The sequence below is a fragment of the Hippoglossus hippoglossus genome, chromosome 17, assembly GCF_009819705.1.
Source record: "Hippoglossus hippoglossus isolate fHipHip1 chromosome 17, fHipHip1.pri, whole genome shotgun sequence".
In the NCBI taxonomy this organism is placed as follows: Eukaryota; Metazoa; Chordata; class Actinopteri; order Pleuronectiformes; family Pleuronectidae; genus Hippoglossus; species Hippoglossus hippoglossus.
Window position 1 is genome coordinate 11,298,862 of NC_047167.1, and position 13,626 is coordinate 11,312,487.

At 42.1% G+C, this 13,626-nt stretch overlaps 1 protein-coding gene across 1 annotated transcript; it reads left to right on the forward strand.

Moving 5' to 3' along the window:
- The first annotated feature begins 4,214 nt into the window (after positions 1–4,214).
- On the forward strand, positions 4,215–12,964 carry LOC117778768 (elongation factor 2). Its single transcript, XM_034614551.1, has 14 exons — positions 4,215–4,371; positions 5,692–5,906; positions 6,796–6,977; positions 7,061–7,272; positions 7,381–7,559; positions 7,637–7,742; positions 7,976–8,228; positions 8,322–8,517; positions 8,623–8,746; positions 9,244–9,486; positions 10,640–10,993; positions 11,095–11,277; positions 11,543–11,675; positions 12,510–12,964. The coding sequence occupies exons 1-14, from the start codon at positions 4,369–4,371 to the stop codon at positions 12,701–12,703; spliced, it is 2,577 nt and encodes an 858-aa protein (XP_034470442.1). The 5' UTR covers positions 4,215–4,368; the 3' UTR covers positions 12,704–12,964.
- Positions 12,965–13,626: the final 662 nt, after the last annotated feature.

Consider the following 13,626-nt stretch of genomic DNA (forward strand, 5'->3'; position numbering starts at 1 on the left):
GGCAGAGCTATTAAACTTCTCCGCAGTTCAGAAAAAAGTAGAATCAACTGGCTGATGAATAACAACATACTGTAATTCCTTCACCACTAGCTTGACTTCAAAGCACGTCTGAGGAAAGACATTCATTTTCCTTTCTCTTCAGATAGAGAAAGACATTTTTCCTTCATCAGACACTACATTATTATTTTGAATCTTTTCTTTTGTAAGTTTCTTTTCTCTGGGATGTGGTTGCCTTTACTAAACCATTAAAAAGAGCGGGGAGGGACATGCACGTCAGAATCAGACCTGCTTGGGGTTTGTGTGGCACACAGCTGAGTCCGCAGACTCTCATTTTCTGTATAAACTGTAAAGACGGGGTAAATATTCCCTTTGTTTCCCAGGCGTGTGTGTGTCAGGCGTGTCCCATAATGTTGATAAATCAAACTTGCTGAAGCAGTTTTGATCTTTGATTTCAACCCCGGGGAGACAGACATGAATTTTACAGCTCCCTCAGGCTTTTCAGAAGTACACAAGTCAAGAATCTCTAATGTTCAGAAATAAGGTTGTGTTAGGAAAATGAAATTTTGGCAGAGCTGGTGTGAATTATGGTTTCCCTGATTCACTCAGGAAACAATAGATTCAGAGCAATTTTAATAATTGTATTTGTAACCCCTGTACGAAACCTGATCCTTTAATCTTTCAAGAACTTGCCTCTTAACTGTAGCCTATTTGTTGCATTAAACTCAACTTACCTACGCCATAGAGCCCAGTTTTATCAGTACTGTATTACCCCTAATTGCATGGCAGCGGGGCGGCGCTATCTTTATTGTGGCTCTATCTTCAGATTAGAGAGTTTCAAAGTACACGCAGAGGTTATCTAGCCAGAACATTTTAAGCACATCTCTGGATACCAAGAATTTGGCTGCAGCCCAGTACTGATAATTGCAGTGTTATTGCATATGATGTCATACTGTAAATATGCATTATCACGTCCATTTGGATGCATGCTACTAAGGGTTACTGAGAGGTACATCCACTGTTTAGGATTTAAGGAAAAGGAAAAATGTATATATTCTAAAATTCTGTAACTTTATCCAACCTACACATATACAATATGCATGGGTGTGAACAAATATGAACCGTTGACACATTTCCTTGAGAAGACGAAGTATGAAATTGAAAAGGCATGTCTTGAAAACACCAGGCTGAGCTCTTCTCATGAAAAAAAAATAGATCCGCTGGGGGGGGAACAAAAATAGGTTACACAGCTTCTGAGATCAACCCAGATACTGTTTATCTTTTTATATGGACAGGTGAGAAGCAGAGAGCATGCTCTGAGTACACAGCCTTATCACCACAGTGAAATGCATGTTGGATGGCCCGTATCTGAAGGTCAGTGATAACTATGATGTGCACAAAATGATTCACCTGCAGATTGTGGGAAATTACCAATGCATCACACACGTATAAGAGAAATGAAAGTGATTCAGGGCTTGGTGGAGTGAAGCTCATACCGTATTTGCTGCACGTACCCAAACTAGTAAAAGCCAAAATTCAGCTGCAGGAAAGGAAGATGAAACACTACACAAGCAGGTGCCAGCTCAGTGTGGCAGCAACTTGGCACTTGATTTTATTTGCTATTACTCTTTAACAACATTGAAATCATCAAAATGTTTCTACATCCTTAGCTGACACATTATTTAATAGCCGGAGCTGATAAATTATTTTGGAGTGAATTGGACAAAGAGCAAAGCAATCAATTTTCCAGCTCCTCTGCAACTCCCAGAGCGGAGAGAGCTGGGTATGACAGGAGTAGAGCTGAGCAATGGGGGCAAAAAATATACCTTTATAAAATCAATAATCATCACGATAAATATCAAGAGGGGGTGGGGGTGTTTGGGGTTAATGTTGTTGCTGTCTCAATGTTGTCACACTCTATCAATATTGTATGAAATAAATAATTTAAATGGGTAAAAAGAAACCAAAAGCTTCTCCGTCAGCTCTGAGCGACAAGTGCCACAGCAAGCTTCGTGTATAGTGTCTTTTCAAATCAGCGACGACGACGACGACGACGACGACGACGACGATGACGATGATGATGATGATTTTGATGATGATATCCACATTGCTGACAGATATGTCAACGTACATGTGATACTATAATGTTGTGAATTTGTTTTCATCACTTTCATCAAATCTAATCTTCACTTGTTCTATTAAATTCAGGAATCACTTCTCTACATTTGCAAATCCGTTTGCGGTGACTGAAGGGAGCAGATTTCTCCTCTTTTTATATTTGCATACACAGCTTGTTTTGACAGTCAACAGCCTACAGGGGGGAGCTTCAAGGACACATCAGCTGTACATAGAATATAAGAAATAATTCATGATGCCATAAATCAGGCACAGTTTTGTTTCTTGACGTGAAGCGTAATCTGTGCACATCTCCTTGAGTGACTGCACACACCTCTAAACAGAGCTGTTTTTAGTAGGTCAGCTCCACTGGTGGAAACGTGACACAGTGCACAGTCGTGTTGCAATGAAATGAGAAAATATCTGTATCTGTTGACACGGCCTCAGAAATGATTGGATTTTGAACACAAACTTTAATATGTTCCTTCCCTTGTGTTTATAAATGTTGTGCTTGTTTCCCTCTGATTCAGTTTGTGTGTTCTCTGTGACCTGTTGAGATAAAAAAGAAAAAGAAAAGACAATTCCACTTTCTAATGTTCATACAGGGTTGTTTTAAGTTAATGAATGGGATTTTTCATGGTTAAAAATGTATTGATACTTTATAGATCAGTTATCAGTCGATGTTAATTGCAAGCTGGTGGTTTCAGGTAATAAAAAACAGATATGCTTGGTTAATTCCTCCTCCAGCAATAATTAGGGTACTTTTAGTTACTTTTTAGTTACTTTTGTACATTTAGTTACTTTTTAGTTACTTTTGTACTTTTAGTTACTTTTGTACTTTTTAGTTACTTTCGTACTTTTAGTTACTTTTTAGTTACTTTTGTACTTTTAGTTACTTTTCTGTTCCTCTACAGCATTAATCTATGAAGTCAGGAACTCAGCCGCTCTCTTGTGGGCCCATTATGTCTGCGATGCTGCATCTGTGAAGAATGTATATTTCAGAGCAGAGCTGTCTTTCTCCTCTAAGCACGTAGAATTGAGTGCACAGAGGAAACAGAAATCATCCAAGTCCCCTTCACATACATGTTCATATGTAAGTGAAGGTCCCCCCCCCCCCCCCTCATTTCAGTTTCTCTCAACCTCCCCTATAGATGCTTGGTGCTGCTCTGCCCTCAGCTGGCAGACAACTGCTCCTGCATCCTGAAGTGGTAAAACCTCAGATGATCTTTGACAAGGAAGAATGAACCCAACCGCTGTGTTGTTGCTGCAAGTGGTAGATGTTCTTTTGGGCTTCTTTCATCTGGTTAAATTTCAGTAACACAAATGATCATTTTCCACCCTCTCACTATTTAATTCAAAAGCGATATAGTGACAAAAAAGCATGGATATCAACAGACATCATTAGATGTATCTGCATTATAACTGTTATTTATTATTTTTGTATGTATAGTGAAGTTTTCTATATTTGTATTTCATCCATAGGAGTCTAGGTAAATATCCCTCGCATTAAGTTTGTAAATTTGCCCCTGAATCATTTTGTGTACAGTTTTATCATTTGCATCATAATTCAAGAAATAAACATCCGCATAAATAATCCCCTGAATATGACTCACTGATGAAAATGAAGTCTAACTGATGTGTAGAAGTGACTGAGTCAGAAAAGCTGAGTCATATATGAACTGAATTAGTCTATGTAAAGTGTATAAACATTTTGAATTTAGGTGTCAATGTGCCTTTTTTAAATGGTCCAAAACTTCTAAAGATCTCGCCACCATGGCAACATAGCCCGATCACTACTGACTGCGATTGTGCAAGATGGCAGCATTCATATCGATGTTGGCTTCATTTCTGTATAGTGGCAGGCAGTGGCGACGCTTCTTCCATCTTTACACACAGAATATGAGATAAACTTACTCAAACTAAAAGGAATAAAGCCAAAATTGTGCCTTCGTTCTTCCAAGGAAAAATCAAAGAGAGTTGGGTGTGACGTTGCTATGAAGACTAACTTTTTAAATAATGAAAACAGCATACAAAGAGAATAACGAAAACGCACTAACATTCCCAGCAGGGACTGAATGGTGCAGCAGTGCGTTCGCACAGCCACACAAACACGCACACACACTGTATCTCATCAGCGCCCCCTGCTGCAGCCTCTTCCCTGCAGCAGCAGCAGCAGCAGCAGCACCGGGACTGTTTGTCCTCAAGAGTTCACAGCAATAAACCGTCTCACACGAAGACCAACCACCTGCAGACAAAATGGTGAGTCAACAGTGTTTGTGCGTGTGCTCTTATTGTGTATTTGATATGTTTGAAGCAGGAGAAAGAAAACCAGGCTGTCAGCGGCTCCTCTGGATCATTATGACGGTTTGAGTGCAACAAGCTGCGGAGGCTGTCAGGGGCGAGTGCGGCTCCCACGGATGCCGATGCCGGGTGTTTTGTGACGTGATGAGTGTGCAGATGGAGGATCGGGGTGTGTGTTTGTGTGTGTGTGTGTGTGTGTTATATACGCAGCAGCTGATTAGAAGCAGGGCTGTGGCCTAAAAGCTGCCTGGGCCTCAGTGACGTTCACAGCACATCTTTTAATATCAAGCTGTGAGGGGACATGGTCCTGACTGCTCTCATGTGCATTTCGGTGAATCCTGCAATCACCATAAACCGCAGATTTAGACCGGTCTAGAGGGGGCGACAGAAATATGTAGTTAAATATATGTAGGCCTCCAATAAAGACGTCACCTACACAGAGCTGCAGCACTGCCTCACCATGGTGGATGGCTTCAAATGGCCTTAAATCATCTATGACTATGATATTACTCAGCCTGGATATCTAGGATTAGGATCATGGAATTGTTATATAAATTACTGCTAGAATTATGTTAGATATCTATACTATCAATGTTTGGCCCTTGCTTTTCTGTCATATTAGTTAGTAGTTTTATAATAGGTCAATTTAAACCCACTATGGTGATTTATTTTTTAAATAATATTTTCATGGTCTTAAAAGTCCCCTAATTTATGCAAACATCAATTTTATTTCTCAATTTATGCCCCACCTTTATTTTGCCAGATCTGCATGAAATTGTAATGGGTTCTTCCCTGACCTGTACCACACTCTTTCACCAAGTTCCGTGTTAATCCGTCCAGTATTTTTTGTGTAGTCTTGCTCACATACAAACATACAAACCAATCAACAAACAAAGGGACGACTGGGAAAACATAACCTCCAGATCAAAATAAACTGATTATATATAATATTATAAAGCAGTTTAAGCCCTCAATCATTATGCACATATTGAAACACATATGTTTTGTCTGTTAATTAATATTTCAAATCATTATTTGGCGTATTTCTATATATTTGCAACATTTTAATTGTAATTTAAGGTCTAACATTGATAACATTCTGCTCCCTGCATGATTGAGAAATCTGGTGCTAGTGATTCAGTACTTCTGGTGTTGGTCAGAGACCAGAAGGTGAAGTCTTCATGCGGTGTTGATCAGGCCCATGGATTCAGTTACAGACATGTCTTTCTTTTTATAACTCCACTCGGACCCCTCACCCTCCCTCTCCTTCTCCACCAGGTGAACTTCACAGTGGATCAGATCCGTGCCATCATGGACAAGAAGTCCAACATCAGAAACATGTCCGTGATCGCCCACGTGGATCACGGCAAGTCCACGCTGACTGACTCGCTGGTGTCCAAGGCCGGGATCATCGCATCGTCCCGGGCAGGGGAGACGCGTTTCACAGACACGCGCAAAGACGAGCAGGAGCGCTGCATCACCATCAAATCAACGTGCGTTGCCTCAGAGCAGAGGGCTCAGAAACAGCTCCGTGTTTTTGTGCAAAACAGTGAAGGTCCTGAAAACTTGGTTGGAAGTCCCAAGAATTCTTAATTGTTTTGTAATATTAATCAAAAAGTGTGCAATAACTTTATTTCAATTTTGGGTGGGGAAACATACTTAGGTATCATTTATGAATTTTACCCTTAGAAATACATCTGAGCTTCATCAGGACCTTGGCTGTGGGTTGATCAGATTGATTGACAACATGAGAAAACCACTGCACAACTGACTCTCGGGGCCTTTAATTTTCAGTCTACAACATCACAGAAGAAAGAAACATTGACACAGAATCACATTGGGCCTGTTATTAATATGAAATACTATTAATAATATAAATATCGTTTCAGCTAGAGCCCAACAGATTTTTGGGGCTGATGACGATACTAATTCAGTAAATGTGTGTGTGTATACAGATTTATATCCTACATACAGAATTTTACTTATTATCTATTAAGTAGAACAATCTCAACTTTGATGTTTGTCCCAAGAAATCATTAATCTAGCTTTCTAGTTCCTTTAATAAAATGTAAATTTTAAAGATGTTTAGAGAAGACACATTGTTTTTTATAAAAATTCACCCAAGATGTTTCAATCTGAAGCCAGTAAATGTATCAGCACTGACACTGATTTGCTTTTATAAATACTCACTGAAACAGTTTGAGTTGGGTCAGTGAATAAGACTTGAACTTAGCTCGTCAGCCTCTCTTGACTCACTGAAGAAAAGTATTCAGTTTAATTTATTCTTTTTTGTATTCATTCCTTATACTTATTTTAAGATGAATTGGTGTTGATAGACAAACACATGTCCAGACTTTAAATGACGCCCTCTCTGTGACTCAGGGCCATCTCCTTGTACTACGAGCTCGAAGACAATGACTTGGCGTTTATCAAGCAGAGTAAAGACGGCAACGGCTTCCTCATCAACCTCATTGATTCTCCGGGTCACGTTGACTTCTCCTCTGAGGTCACCGCTGCCCTCAGGGTGACTGACGGAGCCCTGGTGGTGGTGGACTGTGTCTCAGGTAATCGCACAATGTTTCACATCTTTGCGTCCCCCATCTCACACGTGCCCTTCACACGCTCACCTGCTTGCTTCCTCTGCCAGGCGTGTGTGTACAAACGGAGACCGTGCTGCGGCAGGCCATCGCTGAGCGTATCAAACCGGTTCTGATGATGAACAAGATGGACCGCGCTCTGCTCGAGCTGCAGCTGAAGCCCGAAGAGCTCTTCCAGACTTTCCAGCGTATCGTGGAGAACGTCAACGTCATTATCTCCACCTATGGAGAGGACGAGGGAGGACCCATGGGAAGCATCATGGTACGGCACATGCACCACAGACACACACTTGTGCACTAATACAGCTTGAATTTAAAGAAACAGCATTTTATTTGTGATAGCAAAGACGAATGGGCTCTTCTCTCTCAGATTGACCCTATCATCGGCACAGTCGGGTTCGGCTCTGGCCTCCACGGCTGGGCATTCACCCTAAAGCAGTTTGCTGAGATGTACGTGGCGAAGTTTGCTTCTAAAGGATATGCTCAGCTGGGACCAGCAGAGAGGTGTAAGAAAGTGGAGGACATGATGAAGAAGCTGTGGGGAGAGAGGTAAACACAAGTGCATTGATAGAGAAAGGTTGCCAGGCTGTAAAGCATGGTTGTTAAATATTTTATGCCTCTTCCAGATATTTTGATCCAAGTGTCGGCAAATTCAGTAAGACAGCCACCGGTCCCGATGGTCAGAAACTCCCTCGCACCTTTTCCCAGCTTGTTTTGGACCCCATCTTCAAGGTAACTGAAAATACATCTTGAAAAACCTAGAGTTTAATAAGAGCTTAATTTATCTGATGAATTTTCCAGAGTTCCTGTCTGGAAACGGCTTTAGACTGCACCAGTTTTCATGAGTATTGTTTCATTTCTCTGCCAACAAAAAGTAATCATTAAACTATTACGTCATCATAATAACTAAATAAATAAAAGAGGATGTCTTGATTTGTATTCGCCCTCTCTCATTTTCCTCTTAGGTGTTCGATGCCATCATGAACTTCAACAAGGACGAGGCGGCCAAACTCATTGAGAAGCTGGACGTCAAACTGGACTCGGAGGACAGGGAGAAGGAGGGGAAGCCCCTGCTGAAGGCCGTGATGCGTCGCTGGCTGCCGGCTGGAGAGGCCCTGCTCCAGATGATCACCATCCACCTGCCCTCCCCCGTCACTGCACAGAGATACCGCTGTGAGCTGCTGTACGAGGGGCCAGGAGACGACGAGGTTGCCATGGGTCAGTGCAACATGGACGAGACATCATTTAATTAGGAGCAACTTGACAATTACTTCATTTAGATGTTGAGCTGAACATATTCTCTCTTTTCAGGTATCAAGAACTGTGACCCCAAGGCTCCGCTGATGATGTACATCTCCAAGATGGTGCCAACCACCGACAAGGGTCGTTTCTACGCCTTTGGCCGTGTGTTCTCTGGATGTGTGTCCACTGGTCAGAAAGTTCGCATCATGGGGCCAAACTTCACCCCCGGCAAGAAAGAGGACCTCTACTGCAAACCCATCCAGAGGTGAGCGTGTCTTGTTTAGAAACTAGAGCATCTCTGCTCCTCTTGTGTTTCCAGGTTATTTGTTGGCAACTTGTTCATCAAACGTAATTCTCTTCTTTTATCCAGGACCATTCTGATGATGGGCCGCTATGTGGAGCCTATTGAAGACGTCCCATGCGGCAACATCGTGGGTCTTGTTGGAGTCGACCAGTACCTTATTAAGACAGGGACCATTACCACCTTTGAACAAGTATTGCTTTTTTCCTCCCTCCTTCATGCAACAAACAGTGGTGTGGCCTGTCCCGATTCCTCTCCCTTGGCCCTACACCTAGATATGAGGGGCCCCTTGCTGGGTAGGGTCCCCTCCAAACGGAGCCACAAGGGGTAGGGCTAGAATATCTTCCCCTAGGAGCTGGGACACCACTTGCTATGTCAACAGCAGCCAACCAACGTTATTACAGTGACAAACAATATCAACTAACGTTATATTAATTCTGGCATTCTTCAGCATGTTTAGGGGGGGTCCTAAATACACTACGTTTGAAAGGGTGTTTGAAGAGCTAGATGGCCACTACCTCTACATCACATAGAGAAGTGAGACAACACCACGCCTTCATGGCCATGTTCAAAACAAAGGGTTTAGACCAAGTGGTAGGGCTAAGGGGTGAACTGGGACATGCCCTTTCTGTACAGTGTGTTTATAATGAGGTATTGTCACAATTGTTAACTTGGTGGCTCTGTCCGCAGGCCCACAACATGAGGGTGATGAAGTTTAGCGTGAGCCCAGTGGTCAGAGTCGCTGTGGAGGCCAGGAACCCTGCTGACCTGCCCAAGCTGGTGGAGGGTCTGAAGCGCCTGGCCAAGTCCGACCCCATGGTGCAGTGCATCATCGAGGAGTCCGGGGAGCACATCGTCGCCGGGGCGGGGGAGCTGCACCTGGAGATCTGCCTGAAAGACCTGGAGGAGGACCACGCCTGCATTCCACTGAAGGTGAGACGGCCTGAACAGAGGGACAGAGGTCTTTCAATAAGATGTGCAGGTTAATGTTATTAAGCTGAATCAGAAACGAATTCAACATGATGTATTTACATGGAACCAGTTTACATGGAACCAGTTACATGAGGTGAAAAACATGTCAAGCTTCTTCACCCGACTGATATCAGATATTTCCGATTCCCCAACAAATTCAAGCACACTACTTCAAATTCAAAAACATCAAATATTGTCATAGCGAAATTATGTGAACTAGAATAGCACTAAATCTGATCTGCACCAAATTACACACACTCATAAGTATCAGTCCCAGAGACATGCCAGATTTTTATCATCAATATCCATGTATTATTTGTGAGAGATCAATGAAAATGTTAAAAATCGCCCTATCTCACAATGTTACGATAAAATTCCTGCATCCCGGTTCTTCCTTTGGTTCATGCCCCACCCCTCCATAAAACGTCATGGAAATCTGTTGTGTAGTGTTTGCTCAATCCTGCTTAATCCTGCTAACTAATAAACAAACAAATGCAGTTGAAAGCAATTGAAAGACAAAAATGTTTAAATTCCTAAACTTCAGGATGTTGCACATTTTTTTTTTCTTGTGATGCTTACAAAGTGTTTGAATATAAAGTTTTGTAAAACAAGTCTCATCTGAACACAGTAAATTAAAATAAGAGCCAAGACCTGGCACATATTTGAGCCTCGCTGCTCAGACTTAAAGGTTCAGTGTGTATGATTTAGGTGAAAAGGATCTATTGGCAGAAATTGAATATATAATAATCCTAGTGATGTTTTCACTAATGTGTAATCAACTACATTGTACGAATTGTTGGTTTCTTTACCCTAGAATCAGCCCTTTATATTTAAACACTTTATATTTACATCAGGAGCGGGTCCTCTCTACAGAGGCCGCCATGTTTTTTACCTTCAAAACACCTTTTTATGACAACTGAAGACTACCACAGGTTCTCTTTCATGTTTGGAAGGGGAGAGTGAGATGAGGGTTATTCTGCAACATTCAACTTCACCACTAGATGTCACCAAGGTCTACACACTGAACCTTTAAATGAACTCATATGATCCTCACCTTATTGCACTACCACCCCTATTCTCAAGTCTGATGTCCTCTCCCTTCATCTCTCTCCAGAAATCAGACCCAGTCGTGTCTTACAGAGAGACAGTGTCAGAAGAATCAGACCAGATGTGTTTGTCCAAGTCGCCCAACAAGCACAATCGTCTCTTCATGAAGTCCCGTCCTTTCCCCGACGGCCTGGGTGAGGATATCGAGAAGGGGGACGTCAGCGCTCGGCAGGAGCTGAAGGTTCGCGCTCGTTACCTTGCTGACAAGTACGAGTGGGAGGTGACGGAGGCCAGGAAGATCTGGTGCTTCGGTCCAGATGGGTCCGGGCCCAACCTGCTGATAGACATGACGAAGGGAGTTCAGTACCTCAACGAGATCAAGGACAGTGTGGTGGCCGGTTTCCAGTGGGCAACCAAAGAGGTGGGCAGCGATTCATTGTGACTGCAGTTACATTTCACTACTTGGACATGTGCTCGCATCCTCCAGAAAATAATGATGCATTCTCTGTCTTCATCCTGCAGGGCGCGCTGTGTGAGGAAAACATGCGATCAATTCGCTTCGACATTTATGACGTGACGCTGCACACAGACGCCATCCACCGTGGTGGAGGACAGATTATTCCCACAGCTCGTAGGGTCCTGTACGCCTGCCAGCTCACCGCTCAGCCCCGTCTCATGGAGCCCATTTACCTGGTGGAGATACAGGTATGTGTGGAGGCGGGCGACCTCCAAAACAAAGTGATAAAACAAGACTGTTAATTCTGTAAATCTATGACCCTTCATGTCAATATATTCTAGACTACATTTTCTGTGAGTATATTTGAACAGATAGAGAATCATACCTTACACACACTAAGCATACAATCCCCATAAAATGTTAAACATTAATCAAGTATCTTGCTGTTTATGTTCAACTGCTTCGAGCCAGTTTAACGGGTATTTCTGACCGCTGTGCCTCGTATTTGTACAGTGCCCCGAGCAGGTGGTCGGCGGGATCTATGGCGTGTTAAACAGGAAACGAGGTCACGTGTTCGAGGAATCCCAGGTGATGGGAACTCCCATGTTCGTGGTGAAAGCCTTCCTGCCCGTCAACGAGTCATTTGGTGAGTTTGTGTATCAGTCTGTGAATCTGTTGTTGTTGGATCTAACTATTAAACCTGTAGTTTCATGATAAAATGGTATTTCACTAGTTTGACCCAATAGAGTTGAATAAAATGAAGTATGAATAGATTAAATATGCACTTTGAAGTGTCTGTACATGAAGATCCATGTTAGAGTTTTAATTGTGATTATTTTAAATATTGTAAAATTATATGAAGAAGGACACTGAAAAATGTTCGTGCGTATCATAGACTGTTTATAAAGATGGACGATTGACTTCCTCCCACTATCAAGAAACGAAGCAAAAAATCCTGGAGCCAGAGTCTGTGCAGTAGTGATCGGGGTATTGAACCATGGTAGCGAGGTCCCTCCGATACACTTGCTAGACGAATCACGAGTCAGTCTCTTCATGACGCTTCACCCTGTTTTTAATAGCATCAGATAATTCATTAAAACTAAACTGACTGAAAAATTAGCACTTGAACAAACACCAGTATTATAACGACCAACTAAAATGACAGAAAGCTTTGTTTGAGAAAAATGTATTTGACTTATACTTTGGTGTTTTAGTTAAATTTCTTCCATGTCCTATTAACTAATAGGCAGGATTAATGACCTATACGGCAGCCAGCCACCAGGTGGCGATCAAGATACCTTGGCTTCGTTTTTAGGCGGCAGTCATGTCATCCATATATATTTTCAGTCTATGATGCATCCTCAGATTCATTTGTTTACAACAAACCAAACTTGATGAAGATGTTAAGCAATTCCAGCTGATCAGAGTCACATGGTTGGCAGAGAGAGCAGTTCTATTTATATGTGTTTATTTGCTCCAGGGTTCACAGCTGACCTGCGCAGTAACACTGGAGGACAGGCCTTCCCTCAGTGTGTGTTTGACCACTGGCAGATTCTCCAGGGGGACCCCAGCGACCCCACCTGCAGATCCCACCAAGTTGTTGCTGAAATTAGGAAACGCAAAGGCCTGAAAGAAGGCATCCCCCTCCTCGACAACTACTTGGACAAACTGTAAACTCTGACCCTGGATTAAAAAGATAAAAACCAAATCATTCTCTAAACCCTACCCCGTGGGCACTTTAAAATCTTTGCACAGGCTTACAGATACGTTGCACAAAATTGTTTGGCTATGAGTCCGGAGCAGAAACAATGCTTAAGTATTCGTTTGAGGCTAGTGGAAGCCGCAATGCTATCTTTTTTTTCATTTCACAGCTACAGGACACCAAGTGCCTAGGGCAAGGGTTTTGGGGAACAATTAGATTAAAGCAGTAGTATTATAAATTCCTTGTTTCTTCTATTCCTCCACATCCCTGTTCAGTGCACTGTGATACTGCTGCAATAACGCGTATTTAAATGGGTCATGGCCAGATAAAACCATGGGAATTACATTAAAGTGTTACAGAATTTAAAGCTTCCTGGATTGCACCTTTGTTCAGTGGATGTACTGAATTAAAACTCATGATGAAAAATGTGACTCCTGAAATTGTGTTATTGCGTCAGTCAGCTGAGAGAAGCTGAAGGGAAGGTTTGACATTTTGAAATATAAGAATATTGACTTTCTGACAGTGAGTTAGACAACACTATTGATACTGATTAATCTCTGAGGGGCCCCTGTTGACCCCCAATACATGTGTCAGTGTTTCCCCAGACACCCAGAAAAACACCAGTACACTAGATTTAAAAAAAATGTTGATTGATTTAAATGTTGATGACAGAAAGGAAATGATAAGCGATTAAACATTTATCGTATTTTTGAGGAAAAATACAACTATTCAACAGCATTGGCTTCTCAGATGTGAATATTTGCCAGGCTGTCGCTTCAGTGACAATTTCCACAATTGCCAGCATAATAGTAAATAATGATGGATTGCTATTTCTTATTTCATGGGTTATTGGGGTTGTTGTGGTAATGCATATACTGTATAATAATTACAGCAA